Raw genomic sequence first — 24030 nt, 5'->3', positions numbered from 1 at the left:
CACAAATTATACTCATTATTATATCAGGGTCAGGTTCAAGTTTACCTTCAATTCAATCAATTCAGGAGGTGGATTTTCTTTCTTTCTCCAAAATTGACAATACATAAATCTTACACTAGAAAAGGTATTTATATCCAGTCTATAAAGGCATTACAGAGATTAGATAAAATATGATAAGAACTTTATTGTCCCTGAGGGGAAATTACATACGAGAGTTTCTCCTATTAGTGAGTGAACTCTATACTTTCTGTAAGGGTCCACAATTTCCAGGAGTTTTCTCCCCTGTCTGTACTCCTCAAGAGCCCCCACCTTTTCACATTCTCTCCCATGGTCTCCCTCCACTCATGAACAATATTCCTCCGCCTATTCTAGGACCCTTCCCCCCTGTCTGTACTCCTCAACAACCCCCACATTTACCCCCACCTTTGCACAGACATTTCCCATCTGTACCTCCCCCTGCTGGACATTCATCTGAACTTCCCCTTATCTCCCTCATGCATACCCTCCTGGTGCACTGGTGTATCTTTAAAGGGGAGATGAAGCATAGCGATATAAACATAGTCATAGCATCAAATTAGTATTTAGATAAACCACCGAAAAAATCACGTTATAAAAATAAGGCGTTTCTAAGAAAAAACGATTTGTTATGTCCATTTATGTAGCATTTATGAACATGTGTGCCGCCATTTTGTTGCTGACGTCACGGTGTTGGTTTGGTGTATACACTGCTGGTTAGCTGCCTATAGTAAACATGGATTGTGGGGTCAGTCAGTAAATAAAATGTTGCCTACCAACGGGACGGGTAGGCTATTAGCACATCGACAAGCTGCTGGAGCCCGCTAACATTAGCTTGCTGAGGCTACCAGCACATCGACAAGCTGCTGGAGCTCCCGACGCTGGTTGAACTGGAGCTAGGTAGCCAGCAGGCTAAATGCTCCCGACGCTGAACTGCCTGCGCCGGTCTGTCTGTCGAAGACCGAGGGAACCGCATCAGGCTTCAGCTGATTAGTGGTCTTCTGGACAAACCTCCCACCGCCAACAACATAATCCGAGGCAATGAAGTGTTTTCATTCCCTGTCCAACAGGCTGATCGCGCCGCCTGAGTGCAGCCAGCCAACGTGCCAATACGTTTTTTTCACTGGTAGTTTGTGGAAATGAACCAACTGTCCTCTCTCTTTCACACAGTAAAATTAGTTTGAACAGCCAGGAGCAATACAAAAAGAACCACCGTGGTCCCGTTGTTTGGTAGGCAACATTTTATTTACTGACTGACCCGACAATCCATGTTTACTATAGGCAGCTAACCAGCAGTGTATACACCAAACCAACACCGTGACGTCACCATCTAAAATGGCGCCGCCCATGGCGAAAACAGGGAAATTATATTTGATTTTTCAGACAAATAAGCAGGATTTCACATTTTATTATAGGACCCGGTCTTACACAAGGTACACAACAAACAAACTAGGATCACATTGTTCAATGCTTCATCTCCCCTTTAATGTCTACATGTCTCTCTGTGCCCTTCCCCTGCTACTTTATCTCTTGTTCCCTTGTTGATTGTTATGTTTACTCTGTCTAGTGTTCAGTCTTTTGTTCTGTGTGTTCCCAGTATATTCATATGTTCTTGTCTAGCCCTGTGTTGTATTGTGTTCTAGTCTAGTTTATTTCCCCAGTGTTTGGCCTTGTGTTTTCCTGTAGCCTTGTGTTAGTTCTGCTTTCCCTCTCATGTGCGTCTCGTTTTGCTAATTGACCTGCTGTCTCTCTAGTGTTAATTGTTCCCCCTATATCTGGTGTGTGTTCCCTAACCTTTTTTGTGGGTTCATTGTTTGAGATTCCTGTTTGCTGTTTGCTTTGCTCTCTGTCTCACCCTGTCTCCCGTGATCCAGTTTTTGCCTCGTAGTAAGTGTTCCCAGTGTTAGTGTTTGTTTTGTTACTTTCCTTGTTTTTGCATTTACAGTTCGGTTTTTGGTTAGTGTTTATTTTGTTAGGTTTTGCAATCCTTTTCTGGCCAGCCTTGCTGAGTTTTGTTCTTGTCCTTTGGAGAATCCTTTGTTGCTGCTACTGCTCCTTTTCGAAGTAAAGCTATTTTTGTTACACTTCACCCCTGGCTCCACGTCTCGTCTGCCTATCTGCCTGTGCTCACCTGTTCTGTTCTGCTATTGGGTCCTCTACCAACACGATCCCTAACACTTTCAAATTTAAAAAGGACTAAGAGACCAAGAACTCACACACAATGTGTTTTTCACTTGTCGTTAAAACATCTTCATCTGGAACAAGTTTTCAGTACGACGACGTCCATCAACCAAATGAAGTCCCTTGTTCCCAACAAAAGACTCAGTGTGTGGGAGCTTTCTGTTTCTCACGAGTGCCTCAGACCAAAAACCGTACAACTATGTTTAACCCTTTCACTACCACACTACCAAATGGTTAACCCTTTCACTGCGACAATACAGAAGGTTAACCCTGTCACTGCCACACGACAAAGGGTTAACATTTTCAGAGGAACAATGTTTTCAGCCTTTATTGTCTAACATCATCTGGACAGTAGAGGAGTACTTTGTGGTGATATATCACATTCACACTCTCAAGTGATTTGGATCGACTGTACATTTTTACAAACACATGGGCTGTCCAGAATTTCATATTACGACAAGAGTTATATGGTTCTTAATCTGTCGACCCCCAGAAAAATGTCCCGTCTTAAAATCCATATCTTCCTATTACAGAAGCAATTCTCGTGGCTGTGTCCTATCCTACCTCAGACCTCGTATCTTATCTTAACCTAAGAAATCCTAACTAGAAATCTAAACTTGATTCTTCAAATCGGCACTCGTCGAGACTGCCTGTATCCTTGACAACGGCTGTCTCACTTGAACTTCACATGTCACTGACTAGAGCTGTGAATCTTTACTGGCCTCAAGATTCGATTCGATTACGATTCAGCTGTCCACGATTAGTTTCGATTCTACGATGCATCTCGATGCAGCTCAATAATATATTACATCCTCAATTTTATAATCTATATGACTGCACATGGCTACTTTTTCATCAATTAATACAAGCAGTCAGATAAATTAACTTTTATTTAGAAAGTTCTTAAATCAGTGTCAAAATAAATGTCTTTACTAGTGTTGCATGATACAGATACTAGAAAGGTATCTCGATACCCAGCTGTTAAAAATGGTTCAATACTCTTTTTTAATATCAGTTAGTATCAATACTTTTAGAATAGCCTGATGCTGTATTTTCTATGAGTTGAGTGGATGCATGACCAGAGCACTAGCTTTAATAATACAATAATAATAATAATAATATATTTGATTTGTAGGGCGCTTTATAGTTGTGGAGAAAATCCCAAAGCGCTACACTGTAAAAGAACATAAAAGCTAGCAAGAGAGTAAAAAAAATTAAATATATACAGTATGTATATTTAAAAAAAATTATTTTAATCTATTATGTTCTGTCACTGCATCGATGCAGAATCGTCCACGTCCGCATCGTGATGCATCTTAGAATCGAGAAATGTCCACACCCCTACTGACTGGCTAGCTAGCTTGCTATAATGGAAAAGTACCTCTTCTCTTTGTGGGAAACATGTATATTGTAGCCTTTGAATCATAATATTTCGGTGTCCATGTTGTTCCCCATCTTCATTGTCATTGCCATACACAATTAACAACAGTGGTGCTGCCATTTTTGGCAGTTATTTTGAATTTAGGACAGGGTCTATGCCATCCTAACACTAACATCCTAAATTTGTCAGTTAGGACGGTTCTATAATAGCTAAATTCCTATCCTAAGATAAGACAAGATAAGATGGCATGTCTTCCTAAATGCAGTTAGGAAACATGTTTCTGTAATACCAAAACTCCTAAATGTCATCCTGAACTGAGATAAGATAGGATTTCAGACTTCGGTGGTTTGTCTGTAATGAGACCCCTGCAGGTGAGCCAAAGCTCTACAGTTTGAAATTGAATATGAATTTACCTCTACTTGCACTTTGGATAGGAGGAGGAAAATTCAGGAATGATTGAGATTCAAATAAAAAAAGATAAGAAAAACAAAAAACAAACAAACAAACATCAACACAAACATATACCTCTTAATACTGTCCTCTGATAAAATGCTTCAAAACTCTCAAAAAAGAAGAGAATGCCCTGCATTACAAGGTTCCTGGTTAAAACCTACATGGTTAAAATAAGATTACAGTACGTGAATATAAAAATAAAGGCTCTTTTTAAATTTGGTTTTTCCTTGTTCTCGGCTTCAGTCTTCTAAATGGACGGATGTGGTTATCGACAGACCTGGGTCAAATAGTATTTTGTAAACAGTTCTTAGTGTTTGTTTTAATCTACGTGGAATACCAGATGGGTGGGGTTTACCATATTGGTTATAAATATACTTTGAAATGGTCTAAACCGTCAGGTGGACCCTCAGAATCAGAATCACTTTTATTCTACAATGCAGGGATATGCCGGAATTTGACTTGGTTGTGAGCGCAAGAACACAACCAAGTCAAATTCTGGTCAAGTTATCAAAGCATATTAAATATACATCGGATTGTAATAAGTATCAAACCCAACCCAACTCGTTTTCTAAGTAGGTTGAAACACAAGCACTGGGAATCATTTGTAAATACTTTTTGGCCTAGGAGTGGTCATTGGTGGGGAATGTGTCAGCTGGTCAGTGGTGTTCCTCTAGTGGCACATCCGAGACGTCATCTCTTTCTGTAACAGACAACAGGCACAGACCACAGTTCAGACACCACATCACATTCTGTAACAGACAGCAGGCACAGACCACAGTTCAGACACCACATCACATTCTGTAACAGACAGCAGGCACAGACCACAGTTCAGACACCACATCACATTCTGTAACAGACAGCAGGCACAGACCACAGTTCAGACACCACATCACATTCTGTAACAGACAGCAGGCACAGACCACAGTTCAGACACCACATCACATTCTGTAACAGACAGCAGGCACAGACCACAGTTCAGATCAGACACCACATCACATTCTGTAACAGACAACAGGCACAGACCACAGTTCAGACACCACGTCACATTTACAATGGTACAAGGGGGAAATAATTGTGTTGTCTGAAATAACTTATTCAAGTAATCTAGTGGAATTTATGTATTTGTTTGTACTTGATTCAAATACATTGATTGATTAAATTAAAAACAAGTCAAAGTTTCCATCACTCCTATTAAGTTGTCAACTCCAAAAAGCCAGCAAAGACAACATAATGATTTCTTACAGGGCAGGAAACCTGTCCCTCAAATATTTCACCATGACATGACGTGTCACAATGAGCTGAAATATGTAGTTATCTAAAAAGAGATTCATGAAATAATCATTTGCAATTGCTTAGAAATAGAAATAGAAAATCAGAAATAGGAAAAAGAAATTGCAGCAAAGTCAACAAACGTGGAGCCTAAAAGATTCCTCTGTATTGTAAACACAATGAGAAGGTAGGACCACCACCATGACAAACAGCTACTCTGTAAAGTAATACTGCAGAATCCCATCTACTCTCTACTGTAAAGTAATACTACAGAATCCCATCTACTCTCTACTGTACATACTACAGAATGGTGCCGTTGTATAATGTTTATTTCCATTGACAGCGGAAGCTATGCTGCGGTTATAAGGTTATTTACATGTTATACGGTATGTGAAATGGTGCTGTTGTATAACAGAAAAAAACATGTTTATTTCCATTGACGGCTGAAGCTGGTGTCCTCGTATCTGACTCACCAGGGGCTCCAGCTCTTTGTGGTCCGTGAGGTTGAACTCTGTGACAAAGTAGTAGAAGTGCTTGTAGCAGGTGTTGACGTGAGCCTCGGCCCCCATCTGGCTCACACGGTCAAAGTGGTGGATGTAGACGTGGACGAACACACGGAACAAGCGAGACAAGATCTTCTTTGCTACCTGCATGAAGGTCTTGGGGAAGGGAGTACCTGTGAATCAAACACAGACAAAGGAGGGGTGAGAAACAAACGTGTTAACCCTTTCACTACCACACTACAGAAGGTTAATAATAATATACAACAGTACTTGTATATTTGTATAGTGTTGGGACTTCATTGCTCTTTTACCTTTTTACTGTATGAAGCACATTCTCACGAGGGTCATACAGAACCAAGCATTTCACTGTAATGTACAGGTACTTTATACGTGAACTACACTACAGAAGGTTAAGCTTTCACTACCACACTACAGAAGGTTAAGCTTTCACTACCACACTACAGAAGGTTAAGCTTTCACTACCACACTACAGGTTAACCTTTCACTACCACACTACAGAAGGTTAAGCTTTCACTACCACAATACAGAAGGTTAACCCTTTCACTACCACACTTACAAAAGGTTAGCCCTTTCACTACCACACTACAGAACCGTCAGAACCGGTCCACTGAGGAAGCAGTCAACACCGGCATCCACCCCACCCTCACCCACTTAGAGGGAAAGGACACCTATGCCAGACTACTAAGTATTCATCGACTACAGCTCTGCATTTAACACGGTCATCCCACACAAACTCTCTGCTCCTCACTCGTAGTCTGACACTGGCTCTCTGTAACTGGGTGCTGAACTTTCTTACAGACAGGCCCCAGTCAGTCAGAGTCGGCAACCGGACATCAGGCACAAAGGTTCTAAGCACAGGGACCCCCCCATGGCTGCGTGCTGAGCCCCCTGCTGTGTCACCCTCTTCACACACGACTGTGTGGCCTCCCAGAACAACACCAGTATCATCAAGTTTGCGGATGATACTACAGTCGTCGGACTGATCACTGGGGGAGCTGAGGAGGCATACAGAAGGGAGGTGGCGGAACTGGTGGCCTGGTGTCAGGACAATAATCTCTCCTTGAACGCAATTATTGACCCACGGAGGAGGAGTGTACAGTACACACCTCTGTACATAGGTGAGACAGAGGTGGACAGGGTGAAACACCCAACAGATCATAAAAAAATCCCACCAGCGACTGTACTTCCTAAGAAGGCTGAGAAAATTTGGCATGCCACCCAAAATTCTTCTATAGAAGTTACGGTTGAGACTTGAGAGTGTCCTTACCAGCTCAATTGATTGATTGATTGATTGAAAACTTTATTAACAGATTGCAGAATGGGTACAATACAGTACAGCTCAATACTATTACTAACAACTGCTAAGAGGATGAAGACTAGAAAAATACGTTTGTCTTGTTTACATAAGAGTCCTCCATTTTCAATTCATCAAGAAATTCAATCAATCTCAGGAGCAGCCTTCCCCACATTACAGGACATTACTCTTCCAGGGTCACCAGGAAAGCACATAATATCACAATGTTTCCCACAGGATTTTGTGAGACTGTGGTGGAACCTTGGACCCTCTAGGGGGGTCCGGGGGCATGCTCCCCAGTAATTGTATTTTTTTTGTACATTTGAACTCATTGGACGCCACAGATTAGCCTCATCCTGTAGTAGCTACCGCCACCGCTGTAAACTGTGGGAGTCGCTCACCTTGTTTGCAGGGCTATAACTATTTAAATATTATAGCTATATATGCAATACTATGGCCCATTTGACATCGAGTATCTATCGTTCAAGATATGAAAAAGGAATATTTTTTCCATCCATACATTCTCGTTTTATACCGTGGTGAACATAAGTATGGTTTTAGAGTGATCTAGGGTAATTCCTGGGAGGCTAGTAATAGCCTGCGATGCATTTATACTTAATCAATTGGCATTTCGTCCCTATACACGCTACAATAAAAAATTCAAATGCATATGATCGGTACATTATGTTCCATCATGCATGCATGAAACTAAAGGGGGGGGTTGTTTCTGATTAATTGATTGTCAATAATGGTAGTACAACAGCATACGCTGATCAGGGTGATGGCTATGACAACAATGCACAACCAAGCTGAAATTGACGTTAAAATGCTCTTACCTGTGGCCGATGAGATTCCAAGAAGAATATTCCAATTATTTGATTGCCATCTGCTAGATCGTATGTCCATTTGGCCCACGCCATAACCTCCCACAGCATAATGAATCGGGCGTCCCGAAAGCGATTCAATGCGATCGGGTATATAATGTTAGTGTTAGAAGGGAACTCATTTTGTGCAAAAATGGAAAGCTTGCCAATGTTCATGAGGCAGAATTGTTACAATAGCCGATAATCAATTTTTCCAATGATAAATCCCTAAACGGGTGGACCTCGCGGGCGGTCCAAAGTGATGTCAGACTACACCTCCCTATACTACTGATACATCCCTATTGGCAGACGTTATATAAAAAAATATTAACATTATAAAATATATTAATATTAAATATTAACATAATAACAAAAATATTTTCGGTGACAGAGTGACACTGCTGCTGCTTGCAGTTTGGATAGCGGAGAATTTCGACTTGAGTCGTTGCATGTTGCCGCTGTTTCGCAGATAATACATATGAAAAGAATAATTTGATATGTGTGTGACTGACTGTATATATATATATATATATATATATATATATATATATATATATACCGTAATTCCTCTAATAGTGACCCGGGCTTGTATTTGCTTAAACTGTAGCGGGTACCAGGCTTTTATTAGGAGGAGGCATGTATAAGAGAGAGGCCTATATTTCTAATTTTCAAACAGATCATAATGAATAAATCAACATTTTGTGTCAGTTTGAACCCAGTAAAATGTACTGGGTTCATTTATTGAAACCAAGTACTGTATGAAATAGTAAACAGTGCAATTACAAGTGGTCACTGGTCATTTCAACGTTTTCAAAGTGAAATCAAGTAACTTTACCTTAGCAGCTCAGTATGCAGCTCAGTATATTAGTAACCCGGCTTGTATTAGGAGGTCGGCTTATAATTGCTTAGCTCAAGAGCACACCCGGCCATTAATAGAGACCCGGTTTGTAATTGAATACCGGTCACTATTAGAGGAATTACGGTATATATATATATATATATATATATATATATATATATATATATATATATATATAATATATATGTTCTAAATAAATAATAATAACTTTATTTGTATAGCACCTTTCATACAGGGGATTGCAGTTCAAAGTGCTTTACATCAGTAAGATGTAAATAATAATACATTATTTATTTATTAAATATTAAGTTTAGATTTTTTTTTTTTACAACTAAGGTACCGGTAGGTAGATTACATTTTTAGAGACTAAGGCCCCGTTTAGACGGAAACGCTAGCAGGTGAATCCGCAAAAATATTTTTACGGATGTGCCTTTCGTTTATACGGAAACGGCGTTTTTACGGGGTGAAACCGCAAAAAAGTGAGACTACCTTCCAGGGTGGAATTCCTAGAAACGCAAAAGCTTTGCGCTTTCGTCTAAACTGTCAAACCGTATAAATCTGTTAAAACGATGACGAAAGGGTTGTCACGGCTCTGGTCGCGCGTACTGCTTACGTCACATGTAGCAGGTATGCGCCAGTAGCCGAGACGTAAACAAAGCAAGTATGTCTGACTTATATCAACGGAGATCACCTGAAGGCTACATTGGCAGTACTTTTAACCCTTTCACTGCCACACGACAGAAGGTTAACCCTTTACTATCACACAACCGGTGTTCTGCAAAATCCTACTCCCTGCAGAATTCTACTGCCGAGCGCTCCTCCGGCTGTCGTGTGGCAGTGAAAGGGTTAAATACACAAGAATCTGTCCCGCGGCGTGACTGGACTCTCTGTCTGTGAGTGACTCTGCTTTGGTGCAATCACATTCCCCATCCACAGTCTGCGAATCAGAGGCAGAGTAGGACGGGTCTTCACAGCACGTCATGTGACATATGCGCCAATCGTGTGACAGCGGGTCTCCGTCGTTACAGCGTCGTCTGCACGGAGAATTCCACTCCAAAACGCTCGTCTAAACGTAAAATTAAAAGTGAAACCGCAAGATGACTTTTGCGGTTTCTGTTCACAAAACGCTCGTCTAAACGGGGCCTAAAGTACCGAAAAAAGGCACCGTTGGGTACCGGTATCGATTCACAGGTAGCGGTACCGTATCGGTTCAAATGTGAACGGTACCCATCCCTAGTCATAATACACACTACGCTGGAGTCAGTGTAGGGTTTAGTAGTTAAGAGTCATAATACACACTGCGCTGGAGTACGTGCAGGGTTTAGTAGTTAAAAGTCATAATACACACTACGCTGAATGCTTTGTCTCAAACGTTCCAAAGCCTTGCAACTCGCACTCACCCTAACATCTTTCCAGCCTCACATATCGTGTATTGACCCACGGCTGCACACCACTTGGCTACAGAATCCAGTCAGCATCACTTGTGTGGGATGAGAAAGCAATCAGCGCTTAGTTTGGGATATAAGCCTTTTCCTCCATCCAACTGATGAACTGAGTTTACGGCTTCACCTCCAACTAATTTAATAATGTTTCAGGAATCTGCTCCAGAGAAACACACACACACACACACACACACACACACACACACACACACACACACACACACACACACACACACACACACACACACACACACACACACACACACACACACAGTCATATCTATTCATAACTTCGGCTTACGGTAAATTGTACCACCCATTCTTTTTTATCCATAGCTGGGATGTTTCCATTGCTTGTCAGATGCCAAGCGCCAAGCTATGCCAAGCATGACGTGGGAAGACATAGGGAACAGAAGGCCGAGAATGTGTGGATCATGACAGCAATAGATAGCTGATAAGAGTGCCCACGGTTGGCGTGATGGGGAACATGATGCAATCCGCCCAACTAGAATGGCCTTGCAGATTAGAATAATCTGAAGCATATTCTTGGAACCATATTGCATGCTTGCTGTACTATCATTACTGTGGCTGTATTCTTGGTCCAGTCCTCGTGCCCCATCAGATGGGGGCATGGATTGCTGCCAGCAGCTGGAGAACTAACGGCGTCAGAACTCGAGAACTGTCAAAAATGTCTGACTCTTAATTACTAAACCCTGCACATACTCCAGCGCAGTGTGTATTATGACTCTTAACTACTAAACCCTGTGCACACTCTAGCGCAGTGTGTATTATGACTCTTAACTACTAAACCCTGTAGGGCTGTACCGAATGCTTCCAAGCTTCGAAGCTTCGATCATAATGTTGTCATTCGAATTCTAAATCAACATTCGAATTTTTAATACATTTATTATTATTATTATTTTTTTTATATAAATCTTTTTTGTATATGTCTATTCAATCTGTTTAAACCAATGGGGTTTTTCTTCACAGTTGCAGATAAAGTTTAGGCTACACTAATATTATACTATAAGACGTCACCATCACTTTCGTACCAACCGTGCCCTTATTGGATTATTTATGTTGATGAAACTGATGAGTTATATTCATTAAAGAAAGTTGATTTAATAAAAAAAATGACAAATTTAATCAGATTAACCACTTTATTCAAATTGAGGATTTAGTTTGAGGATAAAAAAAAAGACATTCGAAGGTTTGTTCGAATACTTCAATAGAAGCTTCGAATGTTAAAAAATGACATTCGGTACAGCCCGAAAACCCTGTGCACACTCTAGCGTAGTGTGTATTATGACTCTTAACTAGTGAAGGAAATCTACGTTTTTCAATGTGTATATAATGTATATATATCGGTGGGTGACAGCATCTACTCAGACGGATCTATAGATCTTAAAAGTAGCTGGCAGACAGTGTGTGTCTCCAGTCAGACTGCAGATGAGGGCCTGTTATCAGCTGAGCTCTCAAGCCCAAAGATAACCAGCCAAGGTCATTGGGTCTCATTCCCGAAAATTTTCCAAAGATATATTCTGGAAGACTTATCTTGGAACCAATGAGACATAATCTATGACAAGTACACTCTGAGTCCTGAACGTGCTGGAGATATGTCTTAAGTGGCTGAAACGGTCGCAGAAATTATATGATCTGATATCTGCTTGGAGAATGGCATTCTGTCGTAAACTCCAAAGCGCGTTCCCGTTCAGCTCATTTGCATACAAAACACCGCCTCCATAGTTCCTTATAAGGCAACTGGTGACGCAGCTGTGTGAAATGGAATGGCGGAAGTGCTTTGCGAGCCGCGTGATTACGAAACCTAGCGTCAGTCAGTGCCAATCAGATAGCGTCTCCGAGAAATGCGGCTAGGTTTCGTAATCACGCTTGCGCCCATCAAAACTAGATTAGATTAATGTATTGGCATCATAAACAGCTCGCGGTACACACCTGCCGCAGCGCGCGCGCACACACAGACACACACGCGCGCGCGCAGTACTGTATATGAATGAATGAATGACATATAATATATATAGCCTACGGCGGGCGTAATGAATGAACGCAGTATGGCTTATTATTCCATAAGCCTATAGGCTACTGTTCATTCGTAGGCGCACACAAGACTTGTTATGGAATATTAATGCAGTCTATTTCCACCGATTAGCTTTAGTTCTTATTTATTTATCCACTGTCATTTCAGTGTTGGTGTATAGGCTATATAGTGTATTTCAATATAAGTTTAATTGATTAATGATATATTCGAAGGAATGCAGATTTATAGCTATATCAACCCCCTCCAATGTACAGTAAATGACCAAGTATGGTTTTGTCAATATTCCAATGTACAGTTTTGCTTGTACAGTGTAAGTTTATCCCCCACCCATCCCTACCCAACCTCCTCCAACAGTTTCTACGTCAAATGTACTCTCTTTTCTGGACTCTTTTTGTATCACAAACAGTACTGTATTTGAAAATCTGGTATGTCATAAATGTATAGATGTAGCAGTACTGTCTATCTGTGTCATGTGTGTCATATATGTTATGATGAATTGAAAATGGGGGACCCTGATGTAAACAAGACGAAATTCTTTCTCTGGTCTGCATCCCCTTATGTAATTGAGCTGTACTGTACTGTACCCATTCTGCAATCTGTTAATAAAGTTTTCAATCAATCAATCAAACAAAGGTCTGTCCCATTGTATACCAATCAATGGGATACATTGCATGTTGACCTGCATTCTTTCAAATGTATATAATTAATCATTAAAACAGATGTGTAACAAATAAGAAATACAAATTCCACAGAAGGCATTAAATTATTATTATTTTCAATCATTTCACAATAATTGCATAATTGTGTTTGAATATCTGAGTAATTATTTGTCCAAAATAGCTGGTTCAGATATGGTTAATCCAGCTGCCCTGTGATCAGATGAATCCATATTATTTATTTTTCCGACATCAAATTCGTAATTTCTTATCGTACAAATATTGTCATATTTATTTTAATTATGATTAAGTAATTAATTCCAAGGAGGCCTGTAGCGTTGACGTGAAGGAATCACTATGAGAACACAGTCTGTCAAGTTATAATAACATTTTAAATTAGTCAATCAATCATGAGATTTGATCGTGGGCTGAGAGCATATTTAAGTGTGCTCCTCAGCACTCTTAGATCTGCTCTCAAATAAGATCTCAGGAAAATTTGAAGACTCCCACTCCCAGCCCTAATATGTCTTAAATAGGCCGAAATCTGGCTAAGACGAAATATTTTGTCGTAACTTCGTTCGAGAATGAGACCCATTGTCTACAGCAGCGCTGGGCAGTCGTCACATAGCAGTGTAACCACAGAGGGGGGATAATATCAATATTGCCGTTGCTATAGTGATTTGGGTCAAATAGCTGTTGTCAAAGACAGCGCGTCACATAATAACGAGGAGAGGGGGCGGGCCTGTTGTTAGGGGGAAGAAGGTATGATGTGAGTTTCTTCCGGGTAAGGTTAGACTGAGATACGAAGCACAGAAGAGCGGACGCGTTGATCAGAGACTTTCATCCCTCCCCACCCTCGCTGGGTGGGGGAGGGGAGTGACACATCATCACTAGCTTCGGCTAACAGGAAATGGTGGTTTGGCTAACAACGAGGCCCAGAACCATTGAACTAATGAGAGAAGAGACGATGGAGAAGAGAATTAAGACTGAACAATGACAATACAGAATGGGTTCCATCGGGTACGGAGCTATGTTTATGAAAATAAACATGAGGATCTTGGGAAAGAGATCACGTTGCAGTGTCGTTTCTTATGACTAACGGATGTACTAACAGGGGTTGAATACAAACACAACGCAGAATAGAGAGAGTCACGAAGGAGATGATGAGATGAGATTGGCTGATAACAGAAGAATCCAACACTAGGGATGGGTATCGTTAGGATTTTATCGATACTACTACTCTTATCGATACTGCTTAACGGTTCGGTACTTTATCGATACTCTTATCGGTTCTTTTTTATTATTTTGCAAGAAAAAAAGACAATTAATTAAGAACAGAATCGACATTGCTTTATTATTTATAATTTTATAAATAAATATTATAAATAAATATATATTATTTCTTCAGCAACAGTAACCCTGTGACACTCGTTCACCCTATCCTCTGTCATCCTTCCTCTAGCTGCTAGGGTGAAGGGACTTTGGGCTTGGCTGGGACCAGTGGTGGTAGAGGGAGGAGGGGTGGGCTGGGACATGGTGGCTGCAGCCTCAGCCTGACGATCTATAAACATTTGTCATCTTTCAAATATATTTGTAGCTAAACAATTAGCTAAGCAATTATATTTTATTTATTAGCCTATTCGTAATAATTCGTTATTAGCCTAGCTAACTCTGTATCTTGGCTTACCTGCAGTGGATGGAGATGGAACACTGCGAGCAAAGCAGTCGGAAATGGCGCATTTCTGCAGACTAATGTTATGTTTTGACAACAGATGTTTTGACAAATTGCTTGTATTGCCACCCATACTTGCAAATGTTTTATTGCACTTGTGGCAACGTGCGTTGTCGGCATCGACTTTCGTAAAGTGTACCCAGACTTTAGAGCGTTTCGTTCTCTCCGCCATGATGAGCGCATGCAGAGCTGTCTGTTTTTTGATACAAATTTGTTTTATTATTATTTTATATAGATTTTTTTTTAATAAAATATATATATTATATAATCATACTTGTGATTGTGTTATCTGCGAGACATCGCCACCTCGCTGTCTGCAAACAGCTCCACTGTCTGTGTGTATACTCGAGTGGCCTCCAGCTCCAGCAAGGATTCTCCGGGGGTGCAGCTGGACCCTAAACGCTACATTCAGCATGCAAAAGAATTCTCCGGCGCTGCACCTGGACCCTAGTCAGCAGCCCTCACTCATGCGATGTAAACCAGGGACTCGAATACGCATGTTGTTGTTGTAGGACATTGATGCCAAGAGCTATCTGTAGCTACTGCTGGATGGCGTTGGGACAACGCCTCAGTGAACTATTTAGTTTACTGCGACATTTCGTAGTGACTAGTTACCTAGCCAACGGAGGTATTATGCACTGGACTATTGCTGGAGGATTTGTTGATGTCGGGAGCTATCCGTAGCTAGCCGGCTGGATAACGTTACACAATGCCTTGTGTATTAAACTAAGTGAATAGTTGACTGGGTCATTTTGTAACGGTAGCTAACGTTATCTCACGAAGGTCCCACACTGACTAGACTAACGTCACGGTGAGGCAATAGCCTCTGTTTACATGCAGGCATTAGCAGCAGCAGCAGTGCTAACTAACGTCACGGTGACTCGGAGGCAATAGCCTCTGTTTACATGCAGGCATACAGAAACAGGTGGGAGGGGCTAGCAGCAGTGCGCGGTGCGCGCTTCATGTCGGCTGAGACAGCGAGTGAGAACTCCGCTAAAGAATTGGATCATGATTTTCGGTTTTCACATGACTATTTGATTGCCCGTCACACGGCGCTCAGACATCTCAGTGGGAGGCGCCAAACGTAAAAACTGAGCGCAAATGGCGGGTGGCGCTCTCTAGTTTCGGTCCCTGTGCACGATATTGATTTTTTGACACCGATACCGATACCGATAACTTTATGCTCCTCAAGCCGATACCGATAACCGATATTTATTGTATTATAATAATTTTTTTAACTGTATATATATACCGGTATATATATATAATATATATATTTTTTTTTTATCATTTTTTTTTTAGTATTTATAAGCTCCGACGTCATCGGTACTGCTATCGGTACTCGAGAAATTATGGAGTTTTTTTTTGAGGAATTTAAACGTTGCAAACTAATCTTGTTGGCAGTTGTCTAATATCTCTCCTGCCTGTGTCTGCCTGCGCGGGGAGCTCTGTGCTCTCTGCCTGCTGTGCTCTCTCCTCTCTTCCCCTCCCACACACACACACACACACACTCACTCACTCACACACACACACACACACACACACAGAGACGGGTGCTGCGCTGCCGAGTAGACAGCTCTGCTCTCATAATGGCGGACAGAACGAAATGTTCAAAAGTCTGGGTCTATTTTACTAAAGTCGATGCTGACAACGCTCGTTGCCACAAGTGCAATGAAGACATTTGCCAGTAATGTATAAGCGCTGGTACTTGTCAATGTGGCTGGCGGGGAGATAACGTTAGCTCCGAGTAGAGTAATGGTTGACAATCCGGAGGTAAATAAACGAACGAGAGCTTCTGATTGGTGGTAAGAAGAAGAGGTGGGTGCAAGCAGGGAGCGAAATTAACTTTTTGACTCACCGGCCAGTGGCGGGTAGATGGGAAGAGTCTATCCGCCAAGCATATTTCTTACCTGCCAATATATATTTTATATATACAATTTTTTTTTAAATAAAATATATATTATATAATCATACTTGTAGTTGTATTATCTGCGAGACATCGCCACCACGCAATAAGTCAAAATGCTTGCTATCTGCAAACAGCTCCACTGTCTGTTTTGGCTGTGTTGCTCTTCTAGAAAAATAATCCTTTCAGGGTTGCCTATTGAAATACTGTACACTTTCCTACTGTACACTTTCCTGATTAATTGAAATGGGGGACCCTGATGTAAACAAGACGAAAGTATTTCTCTGGTCTGCATCCCCTTAACAATTGTGTGTATTGAGCTGTACTGTATTGTACCCATTCTGCAATTTGTTAATAAAGTTTTCAATCAATCAATCAATCAATCACACCTCCAGTACAGAAACATTGTTTGAGTTTGCGTGTCAGGTAGACCATTGATTGACAGTCGAGTCTGCCAATTACATCACATCGCTTGCACTCCGGTGCTGCAGCTGGACCCATTGCCCACCTCTGCTGTTGATAACGCTAGCCAAGTTATTATACACACAGATACACAGTGGGCCAGTGACTTTGGTGTAGGGGTGTAACAATGCATCGATCCTAAGGGGGAAATTCAACTGCATCGATTTGAAAATGTTAGAATAGATTATCGCAATTTTAATGTGTACACGTTATGTTATTGTCATGTCCGTTACAGCCAACACACCGACATACGCTACTGCATCAACGTTATGATTAACAAAGCAAGGCATTCGTTTTGTTGCATTAACGTTATATTACTATTGCTATCGATAAATCTAGGTGTTCTAAAATCTATTGCTATTGGTAAGAGAGACTATAATAAGTTGGTGTCTCGGAAAACGAGAGCCCTGATCGCGGAGTTTCAGGAAGTAAACAAGAAAAATAAGAGCTTCCGATTGGTCATTTGCTTTATTTCCCATGAAACCAGTCACTTCACTCTACTGTGATTGGACCGTTGGCTTGAGTGCAATGTGGGACTTGTAGTTTTTTAACGATCTCGCAGCGGAGGAAAAAAAAGACGAGAGAGGCTATAATCTGTATTCGCACAGCGTGCGCGTAATTGATTTTTACCGTTCGCATACACATATTTTTAGGGGCCTGCTTATGAACTACACGTCTACACGCCACACGGCGGGCAGCCCTCTAAGTGTCATGCGCCAAAGGTAAAAACAGACCGCCCCTGGCGGGCGGCGGGCTTTAGTTTCGGTCCCTGGGTGCAAGCCGTGGGACGTAATTGGCAGATCGACTGTCTGTCTCCGAATGTAACGTGACTATGTCACAGCCAAGAAAGGGAGCGCTGGATTTGTGAAAAACTCCCTGTTCCTAAACCACACGCTATCAGTTTTACCACAGTACTGGCAAAACGGGAGGAGGCTATAATAAAAACAAGCGCCCTTCATCCAAATCCACCCACACCGGATTTCTTTTAACCAAAAAATGTATTATATGTTATCGGAGCTATCAATAACGTTATCGAGTTTATCGGGATGACGTCATAATTGCTGATATCGGCCCGATAATTATCGGCCCGATAATTATCGGCCCGATAATTATCGTGCATCCCTAATTATTACCTACCTTTATTGTTTTTCTATACCTGCCTATACCCTCCCCCATGCTGCTATGACACCTGCATTTCCAAAGGGGATCAATAAAGGAATATCTTATCTTAACTTAAAACATAACACCACACCTCTATTCTGCTACACCACACCAGTACTGCAACACTATTATAAGGAACCATCTGTTGGCCCATCTCTGAACCTCTTCTCAACATGGGGTCCGGGGACCCCCAGGGGACCTTGAGGGAGTTCCAGGGGGTCCCCCAAAAATGGTGAATAGTTTTAATTTCACTATTTAATTCACTAAAAGTGAGAGAATACAGAATATACAAGTAACTATTCAATGTCACTGATCATGTTATCTCCTCAACTACAGTACAGACAGCTAAAGCATTCTGGACCAAGATATATCTAGCAACTAAAATCTGCACAGATGGGGACAAAATCCCTGAGACAAGATCTTGTGATATGGATCATATTTTAAATTATATTTTCACGCTGTTGTTTATAAACACAAACCCTTACCTTAACCTTAACGTTAGTGGAGAGCCTTAATCTAACCTGAAAATAGGCCACCTGTACCAAATCCCAATAGGACTGCTGTGATCATGAAGTTTTGTAATGACGATTATTGTCTCTATAACTATATATATAACTATAACTGCGATAAACTATTATAATTGTCTCATTCGGTTTAAACCCAAAGTGTGGCAAGACTGGCGAAATGTGGCTTTGCACTGATAACATAGGCGCGAGGAAAGCGGAGCATCGTTACCGGCAAACTTCAAAAGGTTCTGTCTTCTGTGCACAAACTGAAACAGCGTCTAACCTCTCCGTGAACTCTCCCTCACAAGAGATTTAGGCTGAGGTTACACCTTTCGTATCATTTCGTATTGTTTTCTTATACGTATCGCCGCGTATCGCCGCGACGTCATGCGCCTCGAGTCACACTTTTGTTTTTTTTTTGTTTTTGTCAGCCGAGCACACTGATGTAGTACACTGCCAAAGCAGTAGGTGGCAGTAGGTGGCAAACATGAAGGCAATTTCAACCAATCAGAACGAATGTGCCAATACACTTCCTGGTGGAAGCTCCAGCAAAGAAAATGTCAATAAGGCAGGCGCCTATTTACTCAATGCAGCAATAATTTTTCAGCAAAGCCTAATAAAAGTGCAATAAACAAAACGGATACATTCACTGTGTGTTCTGCCTGTCATTTGTTGATGAAACAAAACTAACATCAACACAAGTGACCACCAAGAGCGGATAGTTTAGTCTAAAAAACGATCGGTAGCATTGTTAGCTGCATGCTAACGTCAATGGAGTATGCCATTATAACAATATAGCATTGTGGCTAGAAGCTAACGTTAGCTCACGCTACTTAGCCAGCACGAAACTGATGATATCGCGAGCTATCAGTAGTTAGATAACATCAGAGACAACGCTGTGTGTATTAAACAAAGGTGAATAGATGACTGGGCCATTTTGTTTAATGCTTGTTAAGTTGAAAGAGGAACTCTGAGCTAACAGGGTCTGAATCCTGATAGCTCACGTTAGCCAGCTGCTCATGCAATCGGTAATGCTAGCAGAATGAATAGATGTAAACTTTATTTAACATATTGCATATGGGTACAATACAATACGGCTCAATACAAACAATTGTTAAGGGAATGCAGACTGTTGTAGCTTGGACTGGGGTCCTTATAACAATAACTTGACAACACATGGTAGCTGAAGCTATTTGGGACACGGAGCTCTGTCCCAAACACACACACTGTTGTCACCGGAAGGGCACGCAGATGGTATCTACTGCGCATGGGCGTTTTCGCAACAACTGCTCCGTGCTGACTACACGCTGTTGTCGAAGCGTTTTTTTTGCGTATCTCCAAACGCAAACACAATTTTGCGTTTCAGCCGTATCCACAAAAAAACACCAAAAAACGCATTTCTGTGTAGATAGGACATAATATACGGCTGAAACGCAAAATTGTGTTTGCGTTTGGAGATACGCAAAAAAAACGAGTCGACAACAGCGTGTAGTCAGCACGCTAGCCGTTGTTGCGAAAACGCCCATGCGCAGTAGATACCATCTGCGTGCCCTTCCGGTGACAATGACAACAGTGTGTGTGTTTGGGACAGAGCTCCGTGTCCCAAATAGCTTCAGCTACCATGTGTTGTCAAGTTATTGTTATAAGGACCCCAGTCCAAGCTACAACAGTCTGCATTCCCTTAACAATTGTTTGTATTGAGCCGTATTGTATTGTACCCATATGCAATATGTTAAATAAAGTTTACATCCATTCATTCTGCTAGCATTACCGATTGCATGAGCAGCTGGCTAACGTGAGCTATCAGGATTCAGACCCTGTTAGCTCAGAGTTCCTCTTTCAACTTAACAAGCATTAAACAAAATGGCCCAGTCATCTATTCACCTTTGTTTAATACACACAGCGTTGTCTCTAATGTTATCTAACTACTGATAGCTCGCGATATCATCAGTTTTGATGCTGGCTAAGTAGCGTGAGCTAACGTTAGCTTCTAGCCACAATGCTATATTGTTATAATGGCATACTCCATTGACGTTAGCATGCAGCTAACAATGCTACAATGCTACCGATCGTTTTTTAGCCTAAACTATCCGCTCTTGGTGGTCACTTGTGTTGATGTTAGTTTTGTTTCATCAACAAATGACAGGCAGAACACACAGTGAATGTATCCGTTTTGTTTATTGCACTTTTATTAGGCTTTGCTGAAAAAAGAATTGCTGCATTGAGCAAGATGGTGGCGCGGCATAGGCGCCTGCCTTATTGACATTTTCTTTGCTGGAGCTTCCAGGAAGTGTATTGGCACATTCGTTCTGATTGGTTGAAATTGCCTTCATGTTTGCCACCTACTGCCACCTACTGCTTTGGCAGTGTACTACATCAGTGTGCTCTGGTGACAAAAACGAAAAAAAACGAAAGTGTGACTCGAGGCGCATGACGTCGCGGCGATACGCGGCGATGCGTATAAGAAAACAATACGAAGATGATACGAAAGGTGTAACCTCAGCCTTAGGCTCGACGCGCAGATTGATCTGAATCCAAGCAACAACCTGGATCTAAAACAACGATCACGATTACACAAAAACAATTCAGATTATCTCACAAATCACATAATCCCCAGATCACATGATCACATCTGATCATTACGACAGCAGCCCCGAACTCCCGATTTGCTTACCGACGTTGGTGGGGAAGATGTGTTCGTTGTTGATCTGTACCTCGATCCAGTCCATCAGCAGGCTCATGTACTTGGGCGCCGACAGGGCGGTGGGCTTCTTGTACTTGTGCTCGTCCTGCCAGCGGTACTCGTACTTGGGCCCGCCGGACATGACGGGGCAGGACTGGTCGGTGCAGGAGTCGCTGATCGTGCCGTAGATGAGGTTGATGCGGTTGAAGAAGTCCACCACATGGACGGCCACCCAGTCATTGAGGCCCTCGCCGTGAGGCAGCTGCACGGCCTGCTTCAGGTCCAGGCCCGCGTTCAGGGACGCCTGGGCCTTCTTGTGCAGCTCGAAGCGCTGCGTCCCAGGCTCAAACTTGCGCTTTGGCCGGAATGTCCTATCTTTATTGAAGACTTGCTTCAGGGCCATGGACATGGTCGCATGTGGTTGGCGGCTCTGAAGGGTCGGTTCGAATGCTCCTGGTGGATTATTTACTGCCTGGAGCGGTAACAGTCAAGAGGTCGCGTAAACAGCCTGGGTAGAGCTGTCGTGTGGTTTGTGGTTCCTGTGTGTAGGATAAAAGGGAGAGAGAGTGAGAGAGTTTAGTTAATACATATACATTATCCATTACTACTCAAACACCTACTTGCTGTGAATGAGTTACTATTCAAATAGCAGCTTCCTGGACAATGGACACCCTCTCTCCCATACAGTTGACTACTATCTGACCTGATGTGGGGGTGCCACAGTTCCATAGAGGTTCATCAAAATCAATCACGGGTCAAGCTTTCACATAATGACAACATAGTTGTTGACTTGTAAATTACAGAGCAGAGTAACCATCACAGCTGACCTATGTTACAATTCAATTAAGCACTATGCCTAGCCCCCCCCTCCCTCTAGGGGCCCCTAACAATGGGAACAGTGAAGAACCTTTAAAAAGATAAAAGCAACAATGTAACTCTGTAAATACGGAGAGGAGGGGCAAGGTATTTAAGAAATATTTTATATTATATTATATATTTGTCGCTACCGTGTTGGGGAACAGGTCAATTCTCTCTTTTTTAAGGGACCCCAAAAGGCCAGGGACACCTCTGGTAAACATGATTTTCCTGACAAACTAAATCTTAGACCAGCTACCTACCGTAATGTATTTATTTTGGACCACTTGGACGAAAGGGTGAAATGTTATTATTACAGTATGTAGTATTACATGATTCGCAACCTCTGAATGGGTTCCACTAGCCTCACGTTTGAATGAATGAATGAATGAATGAATGAATGAATGAATGAATGAATGAATGAATGAAAACTTTATTTAACAGATTGCAGAATGGGTACAATACAGTACGGCTCAATACACACAATGCAGACCAGAGAAAGACGTTTGTCTTGTTTACAGTTTGCCCCCGCCGTATCAAGCGTATCTGAAAGTCCGGGGGGAACCTATAGCAACAAGTGTGTCCCTTCTTTAATGGCATCACGGTTCACCTATAACACTTCCTCTTCAGTCAGTTTCTGATCAACAGAACTGCCAGTGGGTGTCAGCTGCGTGCGCAGTTACAATGTTGCAAACACATAGGATGTGACTCATTTCCTATTGTAGGCACATGTGGGCGCGAGACAAAAACTAAGTAATAGACAGTAAAACAATCAAAGTCGAAGCATGGTCAATAACCAGGTCTAATGTATGACGAGGCTGCTACAGCATACATCTAGAAACCAGCACAGGATTTGAACACATAGGACGTCCCTGTAGAAAACATGTTTATATACAATAGGGTCAAAGCAAAATAATGAAATATATCGGGGCGCGTGACGACGACAGGCTGTAAAGTCGACAGCGCCAAGTTTATGACGTGACGATCGATCTCACTTGTTGCTTCCTATAACAGCGGATATTTCCACTCGCAACAAACCAAATACCCGTTATTATACGTTTATAAACCTCGTATATTTAAACAAACGGTTAATAATTAGGGATAAATGTAGCCCGACATATATAACGGCGACGGAATGTACAGTTGGAAACCCACTTTCCCCGAACTTACTTGTTCCGCCTTCCTGTCCCTCCAAGGCTCCAATGTTTTCTTCGCCCTTTTGTCAAACAATGTCTGCTTATTGTTCGATAGATATAGCCAGGCGAATAACATGCACAGACTACATTCTGATTATTACATAATGTAAAGGCTATTACGGTATTTCTAAACATTCAACAAACACATCACTTTATTAGGAAAACTAAGAACTGACTCCTCCCTACCAGACGACAAAAAAAGACTTCCTTTGGTTCTACGACATGTCCAGAGCCACATGTCAAGCCAGTTTAACTAAATAATTCTACTTCCTGGCTTGATTTGACTAACATTTCCAAAATAAATGTCCTCATGCAATTCCATTTGAAATAAAAGGGTTGTTGAAAAAGCAGAGCTTAATGTGTAACTAATATAATATAATATAATATAATATAATATAATATAATATAATATAATATAATATAATATAATATAATATAATATAATATAATATAATATAATGTAATGTCATATGATATGATAAGATATTCCTTTATTGATCTCCTTGTAATGTAATATAATGTAATACAATATATAA

The 24030-nt window shown here is 41.5% G+C and overlaps 1 protein-coding gene across 1 annotated transcript; it reads right to left on the bottom strand.

Moving 5' to 3' along the window:
- Nucleotides 1-3068: 3068 nt before the first annotated feature.
- mob3a (MOB kinase activator 3A) lies at nt 3069-23687 on the bottom strand. Its single transcript, XM_084311616.1, has 4 exons — nt 23469-23687; nt 21435-21982; nt 5773-5975; nt 3069-4730 (listed from the first exon to the last, which is right to left on the bottom strand). The coding sequence occupies exons 2-4, from the start codon at nt 21850-21852 to the stop codon at nt 4701-4703; spliced, it is 651 nt and encodes a 216-aa protein (XP_084167742.1). The 5' UTR covers nt 21853-21982; nt 23469-23687; the 3' UTR covers nt 3069-4700.
- Between the last annotated feature and the right edge of the window lie 343 nt (nt 23688-24030).

The sequence above is a fragment of the Notolepis coatsorum genome, assembly GCF_963971535.1.
Source record: "Notolepis coatsorum genome assembly, chromosome: 3".
Classification (NCBI taxonomy): Eukaryota; Metazoa; Chordata; class Actinopteri; order Aulopiformes; family Paralepididae; genus Notolepis; species Notolepis coatsorum.
This window is presented reverse-complemented; position numbering and strand designations above follow the sequence as displayed.